General features: G+C 42.2%; 1 protein-coding gene across 1 annotated transcript; it reads left to right on the forward strand.

Moving 5' to 3' along the window:
* Positions 1–11735: 11735 nt before the first annotated feature.
* klhdc4 (kelch domain containing 4) lies at positions 11736–24449 on the forward strand. Its single transcript, XM_076269654.1, has 12 exons — positions 11736–11937; positions 12050–12141; positions 12742–12820; positions 13030–13128; positions 15533–15669; positions 17961–18053; positions 19244–19406; positions 21310–21388; positions 22111–22325; positions 22795–23218; positions 23737–23853; positions 24099–24449. The coding sequence occupies exons 1-12, from the start codon at positions 11839–11841 to the stop codon at positions 24266–24268; spliced, it is 1767 nt and encodes a 588-aa protein (XP_076125769.1). The 5' UTR covers positions 11736–11838; the 3' UTR covers positions 24269–24449.
* The last annotated feature ends 1011 nt before the right edge of the window (positions 24450–25460 follow it).

A 25460-nucleotide genomic window follows, 5' to 3' on the forward strand; every position in this document is an offset into this window, starting at 1 on the left:
ATTGATGATGACTTACGATACTTATACTTATATATATACTTATATATATACTTATACTATACCTATACCTCTCAGTCACAGAGATGAGCCGTATGGAACAAACTAAAGTATGTTAGACTGGTGATCAGGAGTGGGTTCAGCTTCATCTTTCTTTCAGTGCTATGATGAACATTCAAAAGCATTCATTAAATTTTACCTCCTTAGATTTGGTAGCAGGGGCGGACCTGCCATTAGTCATGGTCAGGCAATTGCCTGGGGCCTCGGCCACCAGGGGGCCTCGTCACCCCCATATCGTTTTTTTTTTTTTTTAAATAAATGATCACGCATCCAAACAATATATTCTAATCCATAATAAAGATTGGAAAAATATTTTGCCTCATGATTGCTCATAAACTCATCATAAAATCAAATGACTGCAGTGCAGGTCCCAGCAACTAGCTAGTCTGAACGAGGTCTTGGTGAGGTGTGGAGTTGAGCGATTGACAGCAGCCATGAAACGTTTCCAGAGTGGAAGTGATAAACGAAAAAGAAAAAGGGAGGAGGAAGAATTTAGAAAGAAATTGCCTAAATTAACCAACTTCTTCCAGTCGAAGAATTCTTCCACGGAAAAAAGTAATTTGGACAGTGATGCAACAACATCTGCAACATCTGCTGAGCTGGGTGGTGTAGCTAATGCTAGCTGCAGCAGCTGTGGCACTGATGCACCACCACCAGCAACTTGCACTACATATTCTTCTACTGATGATGATGATGATTATGATGTTGATCTAAGTGAAACAGTCGTGAGGGACAAGATCACTGTCACTGCCGAAGTCCGCACTGGTGCTGTTGGTGCTGCTACGGACACAGTAGCAGAAGCTTTGGGTGCAACGAAACCAGTAACGTGAGTAGCCCTAACACGATACCTAGCACTACAGTTATCAGTGACGACCCTGCATTATGGCAAGACACCATAAGAGATGCAGAGCGAGTTGAAATCGTTAAAAAAGGCCCCGTGCAAATTAATAACTTTTTTCCCCCCAAATTCCCCAAAAATGCAGATAAACCACCCAGAAGATTTACGGTTGAACATTATTACATGAGCATGAAAAATGGAGAAAAAATAAACAGAAAATGGCTAGTTTATTCGGTCAGTGCATACGCTTATTGTTTTGGATGTCGGCTTTTTGGAAGATCGAACACCTCATTTAGTTCGCACGCACGCACACACTCACTCTCACTCTCTCTCCCTCTCTTCTACACATAGCCTACACGGACAGACTCTCATACAGTACATAGCTACATAGAGTATATTCACACAGACGCCAAACCCCTAGCCTACACTTTCTCTCTCTCTCTCTCTCTCAGACAGACACACACACCATTCATAGTAATACTTTCAAAGGTTTTTAGCCTACTACTGTTTCTTGATTGTCATCTATGGCAAAAAATATTTGTTGTATTTGAGTATGCCTCAGCGTCCCATTATTACATAATAAAGTGTGTTTTAGTTTTAGGGTTGTGGTGTGTGTGTGTGTGTGTGTGTGTGTGTGGGGGGGGGGCTCGGAGGGGCCTCGAAATCCTTTGCCTTGAGCCTTAAAGTGTCCAGGTCCGCCCCTGTGTGCTGGACAAACAAGTCGGATCCATGGAGGCCCTACCTCTCAACTTACAGGACTTAAAGGATCTGCTGCTAACATCTTGGTGCCAGATACCAAAACACACCTTCAGAGGTCTAGCGGAGTCCATGTCTTGACGGGGCAGGGCCATTTTTGCCGCTAAAGGGGGACCTAGACCTAGGCAGGAGGTCATAATGTTATGACTGGTGTACCAAAATAAGTAATCAAATACAGCAAACAAAAATGTAAACTTTTAAGAAAAATAAGAAATAATGCATTTTTAAAGACATCTCTTTTGTGTAATTTGTTACTTTGCTACTACCAAACAGGGGCGGACCTGGACACTTTAAGGCCCAAGGCAAAGGATTCCGAGCCCCCCCCCCCCCCCAACACACATACACACACACACACACACCACAACCCTAAAACTAAAACACACTTTATTATGTAATAATGGGACGCTGAGGCATACTCAAATACAACAAATATTTTTTGCCATAGATGACAATCAAGAAACAGTAGGCTAAAAACCTTTGAAAGTATTAGCCTACTATGAATGGTGTGTGTGTCGGTCTGAGTGAGAGAGAGAGAGAGAGAGAAAGTGAGAAAGTGTAGGCTAGGGGTTTGGCGTCTGTGTGTGAATATACTCTATGTAGCTATGTACTGTATGAGAGTCTGTCCGTGTAGGCTATGTGTAGAAGAGAGGGAGAGAGAGTGAGAGTGAGTGTGTGCGTGCGTGCGAACTAAATGAGGTGTTCGATCTTCCAAAAAGCCGACATCCAAAACAATAAGCGTATGCACTGACCGAATAAACTAGCCATTTTCTGTTTATTTTTTCTCCATTTTTCATGCTCATGTAATAATGTTCAACCGTAAATCTTCTGGGTGGTTTATCTGCATTTTTGGGGAATTCAAAGTTATTAATTTGCACGGGGCCTTTCGATTTCAACTCGCTCTGCATCTCTTACGGTGTCTTGCCATAATGCAGGGTCGTCACTGATAACTGTAGTGCTAGGTATCGTGTTAGGGCTACTCACGTTACTGGTTTCGTTGCACCCAAAGCTTCTGCTACTGTGTCCGTAGCAGCACCAATAGCACCAGTGCGGACTTCGGCAGTGACAGTGATCTTGTCCCTCACGACTGTTTCACTTAGATCAACATCATAATCATCATCATCATCAGTAGAAGAATATGTAGTGCAAGTTGCTGGTGGTGGTGCATCAGTGCCACAGCTGCTGCAGCTAGCATTAGCTACACCACCCAGCTCAGCAGATGTTGCAGATGTTGTTGCATCACCTAATTTTTTTTTGAAAACGGCACTAATCATTTCAGAGGTTTTCGATGGATTGACCGTAGGTCGGAAAAGTGGAAAGAAGATTAGCTTCAAGGCTATTTTTGTTTTGTTTTAGCATGACTGTTTTTGAAGATGATCATGTATGGTAGCTTCAACATTAACACGACTTGGTGAGGATGATATTAATAATAATACATAAATAAATGTTTAACTTTGATGACTTTGAAGGCGAAGGAAGTGTGAGAAGAATTTCTGTGTATCTATCATACGAGTTACAAGATTCAGTTCGATGGCTAACGTCACGAAGTTAAGTGTGAGTCTGCGCAGTACTGGGGGGACCAACTGAAAAATCGTTCTATTTGACTCAGTGCCCTCCCATTGAAAACGACGGAGTCTGTTCGTCCATTTCTTTTACTGTCTATGGTCCGCCCCTGCCAGCACATCCCACAGATGCATGCTCAATTAGATTGAGATCTGGGGGATTTGGATGCTGTTTCCATAAAAGCGTGACATGGTCTGCAACAATGCTTAGGTAGGTGGTTGTGTCAAAGGAACATCCACATAAATGGCAGGACTCAAGGTTTCCCAATAGAACATTGCCCAAAGCATCACACAGCCTTTGCCGGCTTGCCTTCCTCCCATAGTGCATCCTGGTGCCATGTGTTACCCAGGTTAGCGACACACATGCACCCAAGTCAACACCAATCCTGAACCATTTTTGCTTTGTGGCAGGGCGCATTATCCTGCTGAAAGAGACCACTGCCTTCAGGGAATACTGGCCATCCACATGATGTAAAAGAAAACGTAATTCATCAGACGAGGCCGTCTTCTTCCATTGCTCCGTGGTCCAGTTCTGATACTCATGTGTTCATTGTTGGTGCTTTCAGCAGTGGACAGGGGGCAGGAATGGGCACCCTGACTGGCCTGTGGCTACGCAGCCAAAGTCCTTTTAGGCAAGTCCCTCCACTCGGCGGCCATATTGCAACGCTTTTTGGCACTTATCGGGCATCTATTTCGGCAGAAATGTGCGTGTGCAAGGCTTCACGACACCAACCTTGCTCCAGTGTTGAGATCACAACACAAGATTGGCACGATGTCTTCACAACACACCAGATTATTGGCTCAATGTATTCACAACACACAGCATGATTGGCTCAATGTATTCACATGTTGACGTTTTTCCGCGGAAGGGGTGGGATAGGTGAAGACAACTGCCATTTTGGCGTTACAAACTAACCCCATGCATTTCTAAGGGTTTTTTGAGTGCTGTGTCTCCTCATTAGAAAGTCTCAGATGCAGCCCCATACACAACAAAACTGTGATGCACTACAGTATGTGTTCTGGCAACTTTCTACTAGAACCAGCATTAACTTTTTTTTTTAAATTTGAGCTACAGTAGCTCATCTGTTGAATTTGACCACACGGGTCAGCCTTCGCTCCCCACATGAATCAGTGAGCCTTGACCGCCCATAACCCTGTTGCTGGTTCACCGCTTTTCCTTCTTTGGACCACTTTTGATAGGTACTGACCACTGCAGACCGGGAACACCCCACAAGAGCTGTAGTGTTGGAGTTGGTCTGACCTAATTGTCCAGCCATCACAATTGGGGCTTTGTCAAAGTCGCTCCTACGCTTGCCCATTTCTCCTGCTTCTAACACATTAACTTTGAGGACAAAATGTTCACTTGCTGCCCAATATATCCCACCCACTGACAGGTGGCATGATAATGAGATAATCAGTGTTATTCACTACACCTATCAGTGGTGATAATGTTATTATATGTTATTAGGGGTCTAAAGATCTATTCTAAAGAGTATCTGTTCAGCATAGACTAATTAATATTAAGTCTTAATTATGAATTATGTATATTTATGGTATTTGTTTATTTTCATTATTGATCATTAATATTGTGTTGACATTATTGCTATTATTACATTAATGTAGTCTTTACAAACTTTTAAAAACTGTTTACTGTTAATTTTTAACTATTGTATTGTTTTATTTTGTAAGTCGCTTTGGACAAGAGTGTCTGCTAAATTCAATAACCATATTATGGCTGTTTGTGTTGAACTCCTGTATCTTGCACGTACACAGCCAATTTACTAAGGGAGTCAGAACATTTTGCTCAGCTGTCTGTGTTAATGTCCATGTTTCTCCCTGTGTGTATTAGTGGCAGCTTTGGTCTTTAAGCTCCATGTTGACAGGACATTCATTTCTGATGAATGATATAGCATAATAAGACTGTTTGCTTTTTATCACATTCAATATTATCAATAAACAGGCAAAGTAATTTCCCTCCTTTTATTTCTGTCCCTGCATCTCAGACACGATCTCATTACACACACACACACACACACACACACACAACACACACACACACACACACACACACGCACACACACAGTGACGCATTGTGGTCTGACTCATCCAGGTTAGAAGCAAACACACAATATCCAAGAACGCAACAAAGCACAATTTCACAGATGCACTATGACACAACGGCACAGAAATAGGAAAGATCAGTTAATCTTAGACTTTTAATGACTCACTGTCAATTGTCCGACTGTAATGTTACAGATCCTAACCCAAGATTTCCCATGTCAAAATACAGCTTCATCATTATCCAGAGCAGGCCCAAGCCCTGATGGGGCCCTAAGCAAAATTTGATTTGATTTGGGGGCCCCCTACCACCTTATTGCCATCAGTAATATTGAATATTGTCAACACCCCCCCTCCCCCCCAATATAATAATATATATATATTATATGATCCAAAACAATCACACTTATTTCAGAAATGTCTTCATCTTCATGTCAGTCAGTGAGTGAATTACTGTGAACTGACCTCCACTTCCTGTTTAAAGCATGCCTGTGACTGCATAAACTGACCTCCACTTCCTGTTAAAGCATACCTGTGACTGCATGAACTGATCTCCCCTTCACTCTTAAAATGAATGTGTTAAAAAACAACACAACTTGCGTTGCTTTTAACACATCTCTGTGTCCAGATAGGGACAACACAGTTTGTGTTGTCTCCAAGACATTCGTTTTAAGAGTGATACTGTTAAAGCACACCTGTGATTGTATTGCTGTGGAATCACATGGGGGACTGAGACAGCGCTCTCACATCTCACACCTGTGTGTGCTTCTTGGCTTGTTGTCCTATTTGCACATCGTGTGGCTGATCGTTGAACTGGGTCATGCAGCTCTGGTCAACCAGATGGACTGGTATTAGGGAGTGGGGACTTTGAACAAAACCAAATGTTAGTGTGTTGTCCCTCTCTCCCGTCCTTGCACACAGAGACAGTTTTACATTAACACACACAAACACACACACACACACACACAGGTTACTCACTTACAGTATCCCTCCACTAACTCTCCTAAACCATCTGGCTTGAAACAGCAGCAGCTCAGTGGTAGGGCCTCTGTGGCTATAGGGGCCCTTAAAGGCAGTTTGTGTTTATGTGTCTGGTCTGTGTGTGTGTGTGTGTGTGTGTGTGTGTGTGTGTGTGTGTGTGCTTGGGAGGGGAGGGGTGGGTCTCATTCCACAGTCCACAGTGTGTGGCCCCCTAAAGGCAAAGCAACTGAGGGTGCTGTTTGCAGTTTGTCATGTGATTATACTCCACACACACACACACATACCACCCCTAGCATTTCTCTCTCTCACTCACACACACACACACACACACACACACAAACACACACACACTCACACACACACAATACACTCCTTACTTATCTCACACACAGACTTGCAGAAGGTCAGGAGTGGGGAGACGGGTAGTCATGTGCTGTGTGTGTGAGTATGTGCGGGGAACTGAAACTGAAAAAAGGGCCTCCGGTACCCTTACTGTGCCTTTGGCATCACACACACACACACACACACACACACACACACACACACACACACACACAACATCCAGCCACACTCCTCGCCTTCTCATGAGGTACTATAAAAAAAGACTTCTACAGAGTGCAAAACAATTATTTCTGTATCTAACACACAGCCTTCTATTAGGTGGACAGTGCCGTTTACAGTAAGAGAATGCCAACCACACTTCAACCAAACTAGGCTAGTTAATTGGCAGATCTAGCGTCAACTAGACACAGTCTATTTAAGGGCGTTTCTCCTCTTTGATTGTTTGCACTGATGATGGTCTGAATGGGACCGAAAACGTTTTGCACTTTGGTAGCACGATACCCTGTTTGCCCCATACCAGAACTGTATCTAACACATACACACACACACACACACACACACACACACACACACACACACACACACACACACACACAAAGCTTCTAATGTCTAATGCAAGTGGCTTTCTTGTCAATCATCTTCAGTGACAACTAAACAAACACACTCCTGCCCTCTGCTGGTTTGAGCATTGCATTGCAGCCACACCATAGGGTTTGGTTAGCATGAGGATTGAGGAGACAAGTCATTACAGTAAGATAACATTCATAAACAGACACACACACACACAGGGCCAGAGTGGGGCAACTTTTCAGCAAGGGAGTTTCAGGCCCAAGACCGGCCCACTTTTTCCATGGTGTATGTAATTGGATAAATGAAGCAACAGTTCAGCTTACTTTCCTAGTTTTTATTAGTACCATGATTCAACAAATCTGTAAAGGTTATTTAATATTTAATTTAATCTGAGAAGTTAAAAAATATTCCACTATTCCACAAGGATAGGTTGATACGTTAACAAAAACATAAAGAAAGAAATAAAACATTTGAAATGTATCCCACTCTTCCACAAAGAGGCATATCGAACTACTGTTTACACATGATGTTCTGCATGGGTACTGTTGTTTGGTGATTTACTCCATTACTACGCCCACTTCTGAGTAAACAAGGCATATAGGTTTATCATATACTGCTGTCTGTTCTTTCTTACATTAAATAACTTTAAATTCATAATGTTTACTTTGTTATCCTGTCTACCTGTCCCTAGTCGTGGCCTCCTCAATGCTAATTTTGGGCTCATCCTCATTTTCAGCGGGGGACTGGCTTATCTGCAGTGGTGGAATGTAACGAAGTACAAATACTTCGTTACTGTACTTAAGTAAATAGTAGTCGAATATAGCCTAACCTAAAACTAGCTTAATTAAAATGCCACTGCCCATACTATTTTTTCTTTTAGAATATAGATATTAAGATAATAAATCATTATGCAAATACTTTTACTTTTAATACTTAAAGTACATTTAAAAGCAGGTACTTTTTACTTTTACTTAAGTAGGGTTGTCATTGTGGTACTTTTACTTTTACTAAAGTAAATATTTCTCTGTGTATTTGTAGGCTACTTTTACTTAAGTACTGAGATTCAGTACTTCCTCCACCACTGCTTATCTGCTGCTCAGAGTCTACAAAAAAAACATTAAGAGGTCATTTTACTGCATACACAGATAAAGCTTGAGTTTTGTTATCAATATTTGCATAATATTTGCAAAGTCTACGAATCGCCATATATGGGGTGATAAAAAGTCTAATATTTTGATTAATTTAATATTTTGCTTGCAAATAGGTTGACAACGCTACAACGTTCAATATTATCACAATAATTACGTTGCTAATCATTATGCCTATCTCTCTTTACCAGTTACCACTTGTGTCTGTCCTCTTGAAAAAAATGGCTTTCTTAACCTTGCGTTTTTAGCCCCTCCTGGCTATTTTCTTCCATCCATTCTCCCTGACGCTTATCATTACGGTAGGGCCGACCTGGCTATCGAATCTGAAAACCTTTGGAAAAGACGAGCTATATGGACCCAACCAACTTTATTTGGGAGAGGAAAACTCGCTCACATGGTAGGCCTACAACCCATGCAGAGGCTGTGATGTCAGGCATAGAATGCAGAACGTGTGAACTAACTTTAAGACAAGATAGCTATAACCAGAGACGATTAATAAAGGATCTTTGCTATAACGTGACAAACGTCAATATTTTTTTGACAGCCCAAAAGTGAAGTGAAAGTGAAGCAGCCCACTGGGAATTCTCCCGATTCTCCAACCCGGGCCTGCACACACACACACACACACACACACACACGCACGCACGCACACATTGTAGAATGAAGGATGCGACTGAGCTCAAATCTCAGATGAGGATGTTGTTGAAGGGGAAATTCACGGAAGATTTTAATCTATTTAATTTCCTCTGGACAACAAGGAGATCACTTTACGTCCTGTTAATTGCAGAATCTCGGTACGTGTGTGCAAGTCACTGAGTACATCTGTGTGTCATTCAGCCTCTGAGTGTGTGTGTGGTGTGTATGTATGTGTGTGTCTGTATGTAGGGGTGCAGACCAGTCAACATGACATGAGACAGGACCAGGGCATGGGAAAAAATCGGCTGTTTTGGTCATTGATTTTTTAAGTGCACATCCACTGAATGAGAGTGTGCCTATGTATTCACAGCGGATGGACTGCAGTTAACCCTATCGCCTCCATGCTCGCATCTGAATGACCAGTCCAGACCTGTGACAGATCCGTGCCGGATCAGGGATAGATTTGTGTCTGGAGGCAACTGCTATCTGCAGAGCTCCATGTCTTCTCAGCCAGCAACTCAGATCAACACAACATCACCATCAGATTGGATCAACAATGAGTGGGATGGATTGAACCAGATTACCTTTTTTGTTTTTTACATTTCATTTCACTGTAAACTGCTGGTTGGTCTATGAACAGCTATCTATATATTTTCTGTATGTTTTTGTAGGGCCAAAGATTATTTCATCACTTATTCATTTCAACACATGCTATAATGTTAACATGAAACTAATAAGCAATAAACACATTTGTATGCAAAGTGCAGTCTTTTGTCTTCTTTCTTATCAGTTATAAGTTTGGCCCAGCAAACTCTAACTCTAACTCTAAAAGATGAAAAAGAGGCTGAGTGAAGCCTGCTTCTATACACAATTCCATTCAATGACACATGCAGAGATGTGTGAATGTGTGAGCGCTGTTGTTGGTGGGCTATATGCAGGGCTGTAGTGGAGGCTAAAAACAGGTAAACACAGTTTATCCACCTCTGAAATGTCAGAAATAGAGTTTATCCACCTCTTATTTGACCAAATATAGTGCTATCCCCAGCTATATGTGTTCTGGTTTTCAGTGTGTGTCTGAAGTATATGGTGAGTGAGAGAGGGTGTGTGTGTAGAGGGTGTAAGGTATGAATGTGGGAATGTGTGTTGTGTGTGAGTGGAGCTTGGCAGCAGTTTAATTTGTGGGCCTCCAGAGTGAATAGACAGTATGGAGACGTATGTGTTCATTCTAATTAGCTGCCTGTTATGAATAGTGTGTGTGAGAAAGCTTTGGAATAGACCCTTGGGAACGTGTGTGTGTGTGTGTGTGTGTGTGTGTGTGTGTGTGTGTGTGTACAACAGTGTGAGTTGTGTTGCTTTCCTTTGCTTTGAAACATGTGTGTGTTATAAGTGTATGTTTGTGATATGTGCATCTGTTTCATTGCTTTATTTCCACTCACCAGCGTTGTCACATTCCTCAACCCACTGTGAAAACACTCAGCATGGATCTGGCGTGGAATGGCATGGCGTGGCATAAAGGCGTTGATTGCATGAGAAAGCCTCCTGGAATGTGACATGTCTAGGTTGATTCATTCAAAGCATTATGCTCTTTTTCTACACCACACACTTCACAGGCCTGCATTCCCTGCTGCTTTTGCAGTAGGCCACACACACACACACACACACACAACCCTCCCACTAGCATGTTATGCAGGGTTGCCAACACACAAGCTTTTGGCGATCAATCAAAATGGAATTTACATACAGCATCTCACACATTTGATCAGTTTTTGGTCGATCTTCACAATCTACACCAGGGGTCGGCAATTACGTTTGGACCCGGGCCAATTTTTTTTCAGACAATGGCATCGCGGGCCATAGCTTTTGTAATGGGGGGGGGGGGGGGGGGGGGGGGGGGGGTGTTATAGGCCTACTATTTAAATTATTAATTATTATATTATATTAAAATAAACATCATCTAACTTTTAAAATGCATTTAATTTAATTCCATTAAAAACGTTTATTTGCTTATGTGCGCTGTTTTTATGCCGCCTGCTGCATCTCCTGTCGTCTCTCATGAAACAGGCGACTTGCCTAGCAACTTGCCGTAACTAATGTGTAGGCTACAAATATTATTCTTTTGGATGACGTGTAAATGATTAGCTGAACATTGCTATATGCTAGTTATCGATGCAAAATGTCGTTGTCAAAAGCCTTGAAAAGAAAAATTGATTCAGAATGCAGGACCTACAAAGAAGAATGGAAGCAGAGGTATGTGTTGAGCCTGCCTGCATTTCTTAATGCCAAGCCTATTAATTTAACGAAACATAGGCTATTTTTGACCTTGCCCACTGGAAGAGGGAGACAGGACACTGTTGTTGTTTTTTTGCACAAGATTACGCGCACTCGCGTGCCAATACCGTTCCGACCTGTGCGTCATGGATAACTGCAAGGATGTTCCACCTGTTTTGTCACTTTAGTAGGACTATCATCTATATCTCAATAAATGTTTTGAAATTGATGGGATTGCTGTAGGCCTTTTTTTCTTTTTAAAAACATGGGGTTAAAAAAAAAATTCATTCAACAGCAAATTAACGTCATCTCGCGGGCCAGATAGAATCAATGGCGGGCCAAAATTGGCCCGCGGGCCACTATTTGCCGACCCCTGATCTACACTATCGTTCAGAAAGATAAGCATACAGTGGGCCTATGCTTCTTTGTTAAGGTACTCTGCAAGCAATACTCCCGTCCAAGAGTGGCGCTGTAAGTCACAATCCTCCAGAAGGATGTTGTTGCCGGATGTGCATGGCGTAGGGTCCTGCTGCTGGAGAGTACCCATGTGTCTCGGCAACTTTAACTGTGATGTAAAGCAGACTTCGCTGTACGCCATTCGTGTCAAACACAGTGAAACAGAAAAATGGGTAAAAAAGGCAAAAAAGAAAAGAAGGTGAAAGGGGCGGAGAAGACGGCCGCCAAAATGGAGAAAAAGGTGTCCAAACGGTCGAAAAGAGAGGAGGTAAAGCGTTGAACGAGTAACGTTGACCACTGTTGTTAGCAGGGAAAAATATGATTCGATCGATACACATAAATTGTCAACAATCTCTCTGTCTATTTGTGCTCCATGGTAGGAGGATCTAGAGGCGCTTATTGCGGAATTTCAGCAGTTGGACGCAAAGAAGACGCAGGTAGTGGAGACCACCTGCCCACCGCCCTCACCCAGGTGAGTGGCTGCAGTATGCAGAGCTGTCAGTTTAGAACAGACATGGGCAACATACCACAGGCAGGCCACATCATTTCCCTAGCCTAGGCTACTATTGTCTGATCCACATGTTCATAGTCTAATTCCGCATAGAGTTAATTTAATGATGGTCTTTAAAATGTTGCTGAGTGTTGATCAAATGGTGGCACAGGCCTATGGTTGTACTGACTCCTTCACATTTTCATGGCCTAGCCTAAATATATAGATATTGTACTGCTTTTTTTCAGTCTTTGTAAAAAAATAAAAAAATCATTTTTGAGAATGAGGATTAAATACTGGACATAGATTAAATATTGCCGTTTTTACTTTTACTGTCTCCCTCACATTTTCATCTGTTCTAACGAGTAGTAACCAAAACCATATGATTTACTTAATGTTATACAAGAACAGAATATAATTGAACAGAATTGAGTTCAGACTTGAGTTCGGTATTTTGGGAACGGCCCTCAGTCCCAGTTTGTCATGTGGCCCCTTCGGGAAATTAGTTGCCCACCTCTGGTTTAGAATCTCTCATCTTAACCCAAAAGAACTTTGAGGTGTTCATGCTCCCTGTGCCCGCAGGCTCAACGCCTCTCTGTCCGCCCACCCCGAGAAAGACGAGCTAATACTGTTTGGTGGGGAGTTTTTTAACGGGAAAAAAGTAAGCATTGCATGTTTTCATCACTTAGGCTAAATCTAGAGATGTGTGATATGACTGCAACAAGAAGGTCCAGAAAAGATGCAACAATGAATTCTACATTTTGATGCAGTATGATTACATTAATCCAGACTTCCATCCTGTAATCAACCCTTGTGTGTAGATTCTGTAATGTGACATTGAATAAAGCTGAATGTTTACTTGATTTTCAGACTTATCTGTACAACGACCTGTTCTTGTACAACATCAAGAAGAACACTTGGATGAAGCTGGACATCCCCAATCCCCCTCCTCCACGCTGTGCTCACCAGGTACTGTTTCAGCCTGCCTGTAATATATGGACCCTTTCAACAATAAAAACAAAAACAATCCTTGAACGTTCTATTTGGTTCCCAATCTACTTCCTCTGCATTAAGATAACATATGGAATGTTACACCAGAAGTCTTGTGGGGTCAACTATGATGCTGATAATGGAACTCTCTTGAAAGGGTCTATATCAGGGGTGTCAAACTCATTTTGGTTCAGGGGCCACATACAGCCCATCTGATCTCAAGTGGGCCGGACCAGTGAAATAATTGCAAAACATCCTTTGACAACTCCAAATCTCCAGCTTAGTTTTTTTCAGTAGGCTATGCTTTACCCTTCAGCCTACATTTGTAGCCTACATAATGACAAGGGATATATTAGATTATTACACATTTATTCAGAGAGGCCAATGAAATTGAAATAAAATGCATTTTACTCTCATAAACAACTGGTTTATTTTTATAGTTGAGTGGATAGGCCTACATTTTTACATCTGACCACCTGAACCAACTCACCACACTAAACTCAAGTGGGAGCTATGAAGAAAGTTAACATCCTGCCTTAAAAATGTAAATGTGCAAATGTATGAAAAATAAAATGAATTTAACAAACATAAGTTAGCAGTGCATGAGCAATACGATCAACTGATACGATTAGGTTACATCAGATCAAATAATTTTGTAGGCTAGGTGGCGGTGCTGTGTAATAGGCTATCCACCATAAAGGCCAGATCCTGCACCCATTCCGGGCATTTAAATTGCTACTGGTCTGCCTTTTTTCTCCAAGAACTGTCCAATTTCCTCTCGTAGTTCAAAGAAACGCTTGAGTACGGCACCTCGGCTTAACCACCGTACTACAGCTAAGAAAACAGTCAAACTGACGGTGAGTCAGACCTCGCGACCTGATTAAATTTACAGTTTGCACAACCACACTTTAACATGATCCAAGTTTAGTGTTTTACAACACAACACTTCCTGGTGCAAAATACAATAAAATGCCCAAACATCTTGTCCTCCGTTTGCAGGCTGCACTTTGTCTCTGAATTTTGTCGCAACGCCTGCTTTTCTCCCGACAATGTAGCCAAACTCACAGCACAGGACCAGTCAACTCCGAACTTTTTTTTTTGTTTTTTGGCTGCGCCTAGCGGCTGAATTGAGCATTTCGGTTATTTCCTTGAAAATTCATAACTCCTCACAGGAATGGGCTAGAGAATTATTTTTTTTTTTTTTTTGACATCGTCAGAAATTTATTCTCTACAAGTCTGGGCCGGATTAAACCATCTGGCGGGCCGCATCCGGCCCGCGGGCCGTATGTTTGACACCCCTGGTCTATATGGACCCTTTCAACTGCATAAACAAACATGTGCATACCCAAAGCCATTTCCGGTGGCACAGAAAACAACATTGAGTGTAACTTGGTGACAAACAAAAATAAATGCATAAATAAATAAAAAGATAAGTTGTAAAGTCAACATTTTCTAGAGCATTACGCTAAAATCCGATTCATTTTAATTTCACAGTAGGCCTATCTGCGTTGGTTGAATGTTTCAACCGGAAACCTTCTGGGAAAAGATTGGTCTATACCAACAGGTCTTGGGTGGTGGCAGAACTATGATGCCCTTGGGCAGCATTATCATGTGATTTCTTTGTGTGGTTTGGAGTGTGACGTGTGTGTGGTGCATTTGAAAATTTCACATGAATCAAATATTGAACATGAACGTGAAGGCGCCAGTTGACTGTGTTCCAGTACAAATATTTCAACAGCTTATCTGTCCTTGTGTGTCACTCTTGGACATTGTTGGAATATCACTGACTTTTGTTGTGTCTATAGGAAATATGCAGAAGTTCCTGCTTGAATAATGCTTAATTGAGTCTTATTTGGACCTATATGGACTTGAACCTAGGTCCTCGTGGGTACCGGACCCATATGTGTTATGGGATGCTGCCACTTGAGCCATTGCTCCCCCCCCCCCCCCTCGTTACAGGGTTTTGAGTTGAATGTTCAGTACTGTTGTGTGATCCCCGCCTTAAAACACGATCCAGGCAAATGGGGACCTTTGCTGTTCTTCTTTATGACCACCAGGGGGCCTGCTTGCCCTTGCAGTTCTTGGCCAGACTGCTTGCCAGTGTGGTTTAATGAATGTGACCATATCACTCTAGTGATGTGCAGTCAGCTTTCAATCATTCTGGATATTCAGTTTGGCCTTTTGTTTTTGTTTCCACCTTGCCAATGACTGTGTTTACATGCACTTCAGTATCGCGGTTTTGTGCTTGAGAAATCTGGTTATGCTAGCTGGAGGACTTTGAAAAGAAACCTGGGAGACTGTTCCCTGTATACACCTTATCCATTGCTTCTGTGTATTGGTTTAAAAATGTTTATGCTGAGTTGTGTCTTATCTCCTCTGACAGGCGGTGGTGGTGGCTCAGGGTGGGGGGCAGTTGTGGCTGTTTGGTGGAGAGTTTGCTTCCCCTGACGGAGAGCAGTTCTACCACTACAAGGACCTGTGGCTGCTGCACCTCAATCCGCTCAAATGGGAGCAGATCAAGTAAGATGTGCAACATATACTGTATATGCACATAGGTATTCTGTTGTCATTGAATATACTATTTCTTGCACCGTATCCTAACTACATGCGACGCGAATGAGCTTCAGGGACAACATTAGTTTGATTTGAGGGTTAGACGACAATTTGAGCAGAACTTTTGTCAGACAGTCGGTTTCTATTTTCTTTGTGTTGCTCACATCGTCCTGCTATATTGAGTGAAAAACATGATGCAATACAGGGGCCTATTGAACGGATTCAGTGTGGACAGAGAGCATGCAATGCTGTGCGACAGTCGGACGCTGTCATGCAGTTAGGACAAGCTGTTACTCAGGCACACTTATAAAGAGACTCTGACATATAGGTGTTCCATATGTGTGTCATATATTGCATTCTCATCAACCTCACAACTCATCAGGGTTTTTCTTTTTATCTCTCTCTTTTTTGCACTTGTCACTCTGACCCCCCCCCCCCACACACACAAACACACACACACACACTCTCACACACCATTACACCCTACCCCCCAAACACACACACCATAACCCCCCCCCCCCCCACACACACACACACACACTCACACACCATTACACCATACCCCCGAACACACACACCATAATCCCCCCCCCCCATATGATGGCAAGATGACGCTGATGTTAAATTGCGAAGGGATTTCTGATATGTTGTAATATGTTATGATTTTAACCCTTAGAACCCGATTGACGCAAAGTGCGTCAAAAAACACACCCTTTCTTCTCTGTTACATTGCTCCGGAACTGTTCATCGCAGCGAGATGAAACCTTTATTGCATGACAGAGCAGAAGGGGGGCTTTCCAAAGAGACTACACACTTGTCTGTACGATCAAGTACGAAAATTAAAAAAAATCATGAAATTAAATCAAATTGCATCATATTTACAGTCTATACTTCTCTGCGTTCACCTGCGCACCCATTACTCTCGTTTGAATTACTCGCGAACCCGTAATCGCATAGATATGGCAAGCATATCAGATGAAAGAGGAGACACAGAGCTATCCATTGGTACCATGTATATCGATCCTTCTGGCTTATAAAAACAGACGAAGTAAATGCAAAATAATAACATCATGTACACAAACCAACGCTGCACCCATTACTCTCGTTTGAATTACTCGCGGACCTGTGATCGGATAGATATGCCACGCATGTCAGATGAAAGAGGAGACACGAAGCTATCATTTGAGACCAAGTACATCCTTCTGGATTATAAAACAGACGAAGTGACAGCAAAATAATAACTTCATATAGCTGGACTTACCCCACGTTTTTGTCTGTTCTTGTGGCAAAGCATGTTTATAATCCAACTCTATCGTGTGTTTCTCTATGGCAAAGCATGTTAATTATCCGGTTTTGAGATCCTAGCAAATTCCTGCATGGCATTCAATTCAAGGCTCACATTGCATCCCAATTTGTTCAACAAAGAAACACCTTTTTTGCCTTTACTTTGTTCATGGCAATGCAGTAAAAAGTTGAGAATCATTATGAGTACATACACCATAGGCACGCAGGCTAACACGCAACCTCGGGTCAAGTCAGGTCAGATCAGTTCGTGTCACAGATATGGAGCGCAAAAAGGTCATTTTTCAGCACTAAATAAAAAATGTCATTTATTTCTGTAAATCACACACCGCATATTTCTGTAAATTGCTCAGCCCCAGAGTATCCCTCCAACATGGCAATTATATTGCCCGATTCAGGACAGTCTGCCCTACACACACATGAAATGCATGTAAAGCTATGAGCTTGCTGTGGTCGAAATATAAGAATTTTTATAATATGCTTTTTATATTTTAATTCTTTAAAAATCAAAATAAAATCAAAGCTAGTACTAATACATGAAATGATGGCAGATCTGGATAGCCTAGACTCTGCTGAATAAAGCAATATATAATATGTGTGTGTGGCACTTACAATGACCAGAATAAATCCAAAACACACACCCCACACACACACAACATACCCCCTCTCCACACACACAATTAATATACCTTTTTATTACTACTATTTTATTTATTTTGTAAAGTGGCTCTTGAGCACAAGACAAGAGTACTTGACAAGAAACTTGAACGTCAATTTCAACTTTAACTTGTTGTTGTTGTTAATTATGTATGCACTGTGTTTGTGTGTGTGTGTGTGTGTGTGTGTGTGTGTGTGTGTGTGTGTGTGTGTGTGTGTGTGTGTGTGTGTGTGTGTGTGTGTGTGTGTGTGTGTGTGTGTGTGTGTGTGTGTGTGTGTGTGTGTGTGTGTGTGTGCAGAGCTCCAGGCGCTCCTTCAGGTCGCAGTGGCCATCGGATGGTTCTGTGTAAACGACAGCTGCTGGTTTTTGGAGGCTTCCATGAGAGTACCAGGTATGAGCACACATTACACTGGCACATGTGATGGCAGCAGGTAGGGCCACACATTACACTGGCACATGTGATGGCAGCAGGTAGGGCCACACATTACACTGGCACATGTGATGGCAGCAGGTAGGGCCACACATTACACTGGCACATGTGATGGCAGCAGGTAGGGCCACACATTACACTGGCACATGTGATTGCACCAGGTGTGGGCACACTTTACACTGGCACACGTGGTGGCACCAGGAATGGGCACACTTTACACTGGCACATGCGGTGTCATTAGCACACTGATCTCTAGCACCCGGCACAACTGACACAGGCACGTTCTGTTTCACTCAGAGGGGTGTACATGCACAACGGGTGTGGACTTGCATTCAAATTTAACACAACCTGGTGCACAAAAAGAGAAGCACAATATAAAATGCACTGAACACAAAATGTATGGGTACGATTGGAAAATAAAATCGAGCCACTAAATTAATTTATGTAATAGCAGTAATTTTTGTTGATTTGACTTTTAAGATATCTGGATTTGAAAAGAAGTTGAAGAAGAAGTAACTTTGTAGATTAGAAGTAGAAAACTTGATAACATACATCTAGGCTATGTATGTACAGTAATTATGTATGTTGAATAGTATTGGTATTTGGCAGCTTGGGACATGTTCATAAACTCACTGTCAGTGGGCTACAAACGGTCAGTGGGCTACGACTGGTATCAAAAAGAAAGTCTGAACAACTGGCAAAACTCTGCTCAGCTGTGATGGCCAGTCTTGCTGTGTGGCAGTTTGTGTGTGTGTGTTTTATGAACCCATGAATGTCAAAGCCATATCATCTCTGAAAATATTGTAATCTTATCTGTAAAGAGTTTGGGTCCAAAATGCTATATCCTCCATTTTAATGAATTTTTATAAATATTTTTTACATTTTTACATTTTGTTTACCAAGTACTTTCAGTGGAAATGTAATTGGGTATTGTTATTTGATTTATTTGTTCTCAGTCAAAACAACAGAACTGCAATTTTATTGATATTACCTGAAATACTTACTCACTGAAATACATATTAATGTTTCCAAAAATGGATTTATAGTGTTTTGGAACCAAACTCTTTCAAATTTGACTGGTGGGTTCAAATAAAGAATTCAAATGTGTGTGTGTGTGTGTGTGTGTGTGTGTGTGTGTCCGTGTCCCACAGGGACTACATCTACTACAACGACGTGCACTGCTTCAGTCTGGACTCGTTTAGCTGGACTCGTCTGGCCCCCTCGGGCTCGGGCCCCGGTCCTCGCTCTGCCTGTCTGATGACCGCCACTTCAGACCACTCCGGCATCATCGTCTACGGAGGCTACTCCAAATCTGTGAGTGGCTGCTGGCTGTTTGTTTCAGGGTACCTGCGGGGTCTTAAAAGTATTTAAAAAAATCTTAGTATTGAAGTATTGAAAAAAATCTTCTCTTACATCTTCTCTTACATTTAATATTGTAAAATTAAGGCCTTAAAAGTATTGAATTTTGTTTACAAAATCTTGATTTTCATTCACTAGGTCTTATTTTTTCCTTTGGTAGTATTAATGGATATCGTAATGTCAATTAATTTCCATAAAGACCATGATATTGTAGGTTCCAAGGGGAAAATATGCATCTCTTCAGAACATAAACAAACTAATGTGAACACTGTTTTCACAACATGGATTGTTAAACAAACTAATTAGCACAATCTGCAAGTAGCCTAGTAAGTAAGTAAGTATATACTCTTTTGATCCCGTGAGGGAAATTTGGTCTCTGCATTTATCCCATCCATGAATTAGTGAAACACACTCAGCACACAGTGAACACACAGTGAGGTGAAGCCACACTAAACCCAACGCAGTGAGCTGCCTGCTACAGCGGTGCTCGGGGAGCAGTGAGGGGTTAGGTGCCTTGCTCAAGGGCACTTCAGCTGTTCCTACTGCGACCAGTTGGGTTCGAACAGGCAACCTTCCGGTTACAAGTCCGAAGCCCTAACCAGTAGACCACAGGTGCCTAGGCTGCAGGTTAAAACATTTCAAATCAAGTTTACAAATAGAAGCCTAGTCTACCCTATTTTATTTAATAATGTTAGCCTGAAAAAGTGTCTCAAGCAAATGTTGTTCCAACAAATATACATATCATGCTTATTCTAGTAGGCTAATGAGTGTCCATAAGGCATATGACATCTTCAAAAATGCCTAATAATTCAGGTCAGGCTCAGAAATTTTCTTTGTTTTAAGGCCTTAACCATGTCCGATAAAAAAAAACTTGTAGATTGTACACACCCAAATTATATTTTATGTGAGGCGTAGCAAAGTCAGCACCCAATTCACTTCTACTGTATCCAAAGTCATGAGCAACAGGCAGATGCAAGACATGTGCAAAAAATCACCACTTTATTCAATGGCCAATAGTTTAGACATTGCCTACATGTAAATCTCGTTCACTAACTCTGTTTTGGCAGCAGTCACACCAATTTTACAAAAGGTTTCTAGAACTAACAGTAGGGTCACATGGGATCATGTTTTGTTGCCCTGTCAGATTTTACTGAGAGAAATGCAAATAATCTAGTTAATAATGTCGTATTGTTATAATGTTATATTTATTTTTATATGTATTTATTTATTTATATTTATTTTTATTTATTTATTATTTATTTATTTTCTTATTTATTTTTATTTATCTTATCTATTTTTTTGTCACTGCTACTAATCACACTTAGTTTGTGTTGATGTATGGCCTTTTGTGTAGATGTATGGTCTTATTGTTATGACTTATTAGCTAACCTTTTCTTTGTATTTGTTCAGCACTTTGGCTCAACCCCTGTTGTTTTTAAATGTGCTATATAAATACATGACTTGACTTGACTAATTAAGATATGGACACAGTGCCATCGGTTTGAAAAAAAAAATGGTATCGGGACATCCCTAACGCACACACACACATACAGTGCCACCGAAGTAGGATACCCTGGTTGTAGCCTGTTCATTTTGGCCTGTAGAAGAAAAAAAATGTTGCGAAGTTGGTATTAAATTATAAATATAAGAGTTTGGATTGGAGAGTCTGTGAAGTGTCTTGGCACTCAAGTGAATCACCTGTCCCCCCGGCCTCTGCTTTATGGAGGGTCTAGGGGAAGTGGTCATGGCACTAGTGTCCACCATCAGTAGCTTTAGGTAGATCTGTCCTGCTCAGGTTCTGTTCCATTCACCACTTGATGATGGATTAATGAGAGTGTCCCCCCCCCCTCCCCAACAGAGGGCCAAGAAGGACGTGGACAAGGGCACTATTCACTCAGACATGTTCCTGCTCAAGAGAGACGGCAAAGACGACCAGGGTACATTCACATTACACCACACAACAGTGCCGACTGTTTGTATGAATATAACAATGTGTGTACTGCATGCACACAAGTGTAGACTAATACATGTCCGTGTGTGTGTGTGTGTGTGTGTGTGTGTGTGTGTGTGTTTGCACATCTGTGTGAGTGTGTGCATGTGTGTGTGTTGAGTCTGCTTGTTGATTTTGGTGTATGTGTCATAAGAGACAGAGTCACATACTGTGTTTGCTTGGGCAAATAGAACCACATATATGTGAGTGCATAGCCTAATATGAATCTGTGTTGTGTTGTGGTGTGAGCGTGTTGGAGCTGCTACTGGTTCCAGTATCTGACCCTTAGTCTCTCTCTCTCTCTCTCTCTCTCTCTCTCTCTCTCTCCCTCTCTACCTCTCTCTCTCTCTGTCTCTCTCTGTCCCTCTCTCTCTCTATCTCTCTTTCTCTGTGTGTCTGTCTTTCTATCTCTATCTCTCTTTCTCTGTGTCTCTCTCTGTCTCTCCATCTCTCTCTCCCTCTCTCTCTCTCTCTCTCCCTCTCTCTCTCTGTCTCTCTCTTTCCCTCTCTCTCTCTATCTCTCTTTCTCTGTGTGTCTGTCTTTCTATCTCTATCTCTCTTTCTCTGTGTCTCTCTGTCTCTCCATCTCTCTCTCCCTCTCTCTCTCTCTCTCTCTCTCCCTCTCTCTCTCTCTCTCTCTCTCTCTCTCTCTCTGTGTCCCTGCTGTAGAGAAGTGGGCCTGGTCCCGTGTGAGCCCTGGGGGTGTGAAGCCGGTTCCCCGCTCTGGCTTCACGGGGGGAGTGTGTGTAAGCGCTGGGGCCCGCACCCTGCTGTTTGGGGGCGTGTGCGATGACGAGGACGAGGAGACGCTCGAGGGAGATTTCTTCAATGACCTCTACCTGTACGACATCACCAAGAACCGTTGGCACCCTGCCAAGTTAAAGGTGTGTGTGTGTGGGTGTGTGTGTGTGTGTCACAATTAAAGTAAAGTATCACCTGTTGTCTTTTACCCATATATGCACACATATATATATATATATATATATATATATGTAGCTGCGTGTGTGTGTGTACATACATACACACACGCACACACATATTGCTATACATATACTGCTCAAAAGAATTAAGGGAACACTTCAATCATTCACTGGATCGGTACTCTGACACTGTTTGGCTCTGAGCACAAGTAAAACTTTTGAGGCGAGTGTTTTATTTAGCAAGAACTGTCAGACATTCTGTGAATGTAGTTTGAGAATGGAGAAAAGGGTGGAAGGTTTAAAAAAATGTGTTTTAACAATTGTGGAAAACTACTAAGTGTTCCCTTAAATTTTTTGAGCAGTATACATACACACACACACGAAAACACACACGTCCATGCACACATTAAAAACTCTTCACACACACTTGCAGGGCACCAAATCAGAGCGGAAGAAGCGGCGACGGGGGAGGAGAGCAGGGGACGGGGACGGGGGTCAGTCGGAGGAGACGGCCGAAGACAGCGCGTCGCCACAGGAGCCTACTGAGATCATCAAGGAGATCGTCACGGAGGACGGCACGGTGATGACCATCCGGGAGGCAGTGCCCGTGGCCAGGGCGGAGTCTGAGAGCGAAGAGGAGGAAGATGAGGAGGAGGAGGATGAGGAAGAGGGTGCGGCGGCCTCGCTGGTGGAACCCTGTGCCCGCTCCAACGCCATGGCAACCGTGAAGGGGGGCCGTCTCTACCTGTACGGGGGCATGTTTGAGGTGGGAGACAAACAGGTGACGCTAGCCGACCTCTACAGCCTCGACCTCCACAAGATGGACAAATGGGACGTCCTGCAGGAGATGGACCCCAGTAAGTACTTGTGTGTGTGTGTGTGTGTGTGTGTGTGTGTGTGTGTGTTTGAGACCAGTCAAATTCTGCTTCTGCTTAAATTCAACAACAACAACAATGCATTGCACTTATATAGTGGTTTCTCAAGGCATCCAAAGCATTTTACAGTGATGGAGGAACCTAACTAACCACCACCAATGAGTAGCATCCACCTTGGTGATGCATAGCAGCCATTATACACCAGAACGCTCACCACACAGCAGCTGGGGGTGGAGAGTGATGGGATGAGGAAATCAGAAATGATTTTCACCTAATACCCTCATTATACACGTAACACACATTATGCACATATAACGCACTCTTAATTTAAAATCTGAAACAAATATTAAGATTTAATAAATAAATAAATAAAGGTAAATATCCTAAAGGTAAATATCCTGGTCCTATCCTATCCTGGAATGTAGCAGTGGTGTCAACAGGTTCAGACATGTTTCTCTACAGACATTCAGATGTGTGTGTCCATGTGTGTTTTTCTACAGAGGCTCAAGAATGGCTGGAAGAGTCTGATGAGGAAGATGATGATGACGGGGATGAAGAAGCCAGAGGCGGAGAGAGTGATGAGGAGAGTGAGGAAGAGGAGAGTGAGAGTGAAGAAGGTAATCACCTATACTCCTGTCCTTTTCCTTTTTCTGCGTGCATGCCTGTGTGTGTGCGTGCGTGTGTACACGTGTGTGAGCGTGTGAGTGTTTGTGTGTGAGTGTGCATGCATAGTGTAGTTATATCAGCAGCAGTATTGTGTGTATTACTTGTACTTGTGTAACCTCATGTTGTGTGTGCATCTCAGCAACAGCTGTGTGTGTGTGTGTGTGTGTGTGTGTGTGTGTGTGTGTGTGTGTTGCAGAGGGTGATCACCCATGTGTGCAGGCCGGTGAGTCTCTGGAAGCGTACCAGCATCGGACAGAAGCGTACTGGCTGAAACTGGCACGGACCAACATGGGACAGGATGCCAAGGACAAGAAGGTGCAGAAAGTGGCTGTAGCCATGGCCAAAGTCTTCTACGAGGACCAGTGAGAGCTGTGACCTGAACTGTTTGTGTGTCTGTTTGTGTGTGTGTGTGTGTGTGTGTGTGTGTGTGTGTGTGTGTTTTTGCTAAGATTTTTGTACGGTTTGCACGCTTGTCGTGTGTGTGTGGCTGTATTGCCAACCATTTGTATCTGCAGATGGTTGCTGTATTAAAGACTTTATGCCAATCTCTATTTGTATGTGCTATTTGCACACACACACACACTCTAACACTCTTAGCCCACTGATCCACGTTCCTTGTGGTGAAACAGTGACACACACACACGTCACACTGAGCTAAACTCCTGCAGACTGAAGTAGGTTTTAAAACCACAGGAGTCCAGATGTCATTTCCTTCACAGGATTCACCTTGGGTCAAGTGCATAGTGTACCTATAAAACAGCTCTCTCCGACACAGTTTAAGTTACGGTGAATTCTCTTTGGACCACGAGGCACTGAGCAAGGTTTAGAGAGGTTAAGTGCATCCCATGTGGGGCGGAGGTTCCTAATAATACGGCGGAGGTTCCTAATAATACCTGGAATGGAACAGGAGCTGTGTGCAGGTGGAGGAATTTCAGATTAGATTAGATTAGATTAATTTTATTAATCCTCTGAAATTGTTTTTGGACAAAAAATACTGGTTGCAAAGTACAAATGAAGTCCTTGGGTTATATGTTTATAAAATTAAAATTGATTTTTTTCCCCATCAAAGAAATGTTAAAATTCTGATCTGTAGTTGATTTATTTTTGAAATCATCAGAAAGCTGCCTTAAGGTGTAAACATCAACACATAAACAGGCTGTGATGAAAGATTGTGATGGACTGTTTTAGTTCTAAATGCACTTCTGAGAAAAGCTCAATTGGATATGCAGAATTATATACCGTAATCACCATTCTGTGATTTTTGCTTCCTTAATATTTCATGAATAATATCATATTTGCACCTCATCATATTTTATGTTATTTGGTCCAAAATAATACATAAAACAACCAATAAATAAATACCCCCATCCAGCTAAGTACAGTCCAATTACAGTAAAGTACAGTGTACTTGCTCATTGTGCAGGTTTAACCTTGGTTAAAGGCTGATATGTCAGGCTCCTCACTGTACAGCAAGATAAGGTTGTTATTATTATAAGATAAGAAAGATAAGGTTTATTATAAGGTTATTATTATAAGGACGCTCAAAGTCTGAGTAGCC

Source organism: Alosa pseudoharengus, unplaced genomic scaffold (assembly GCF_046254945.1).
Source record: "Alosa pseudoharengus isolate Yale_2024_CS ecotype anadromous, Long Island Sound unplaced genomic scaffold, YU_APseudo_1.1 YU_APseudo_1.1_scf_10, whole genome shotgun sequence".
In the NCBI taxonomy this organism is placed as follows: domain Eukaryota; kingdom Metazoa; phylum Chordata; class Actinopteri; order Clupeiformes; family Clupeidae; genus Alosa; species Alosa pseudoharengus.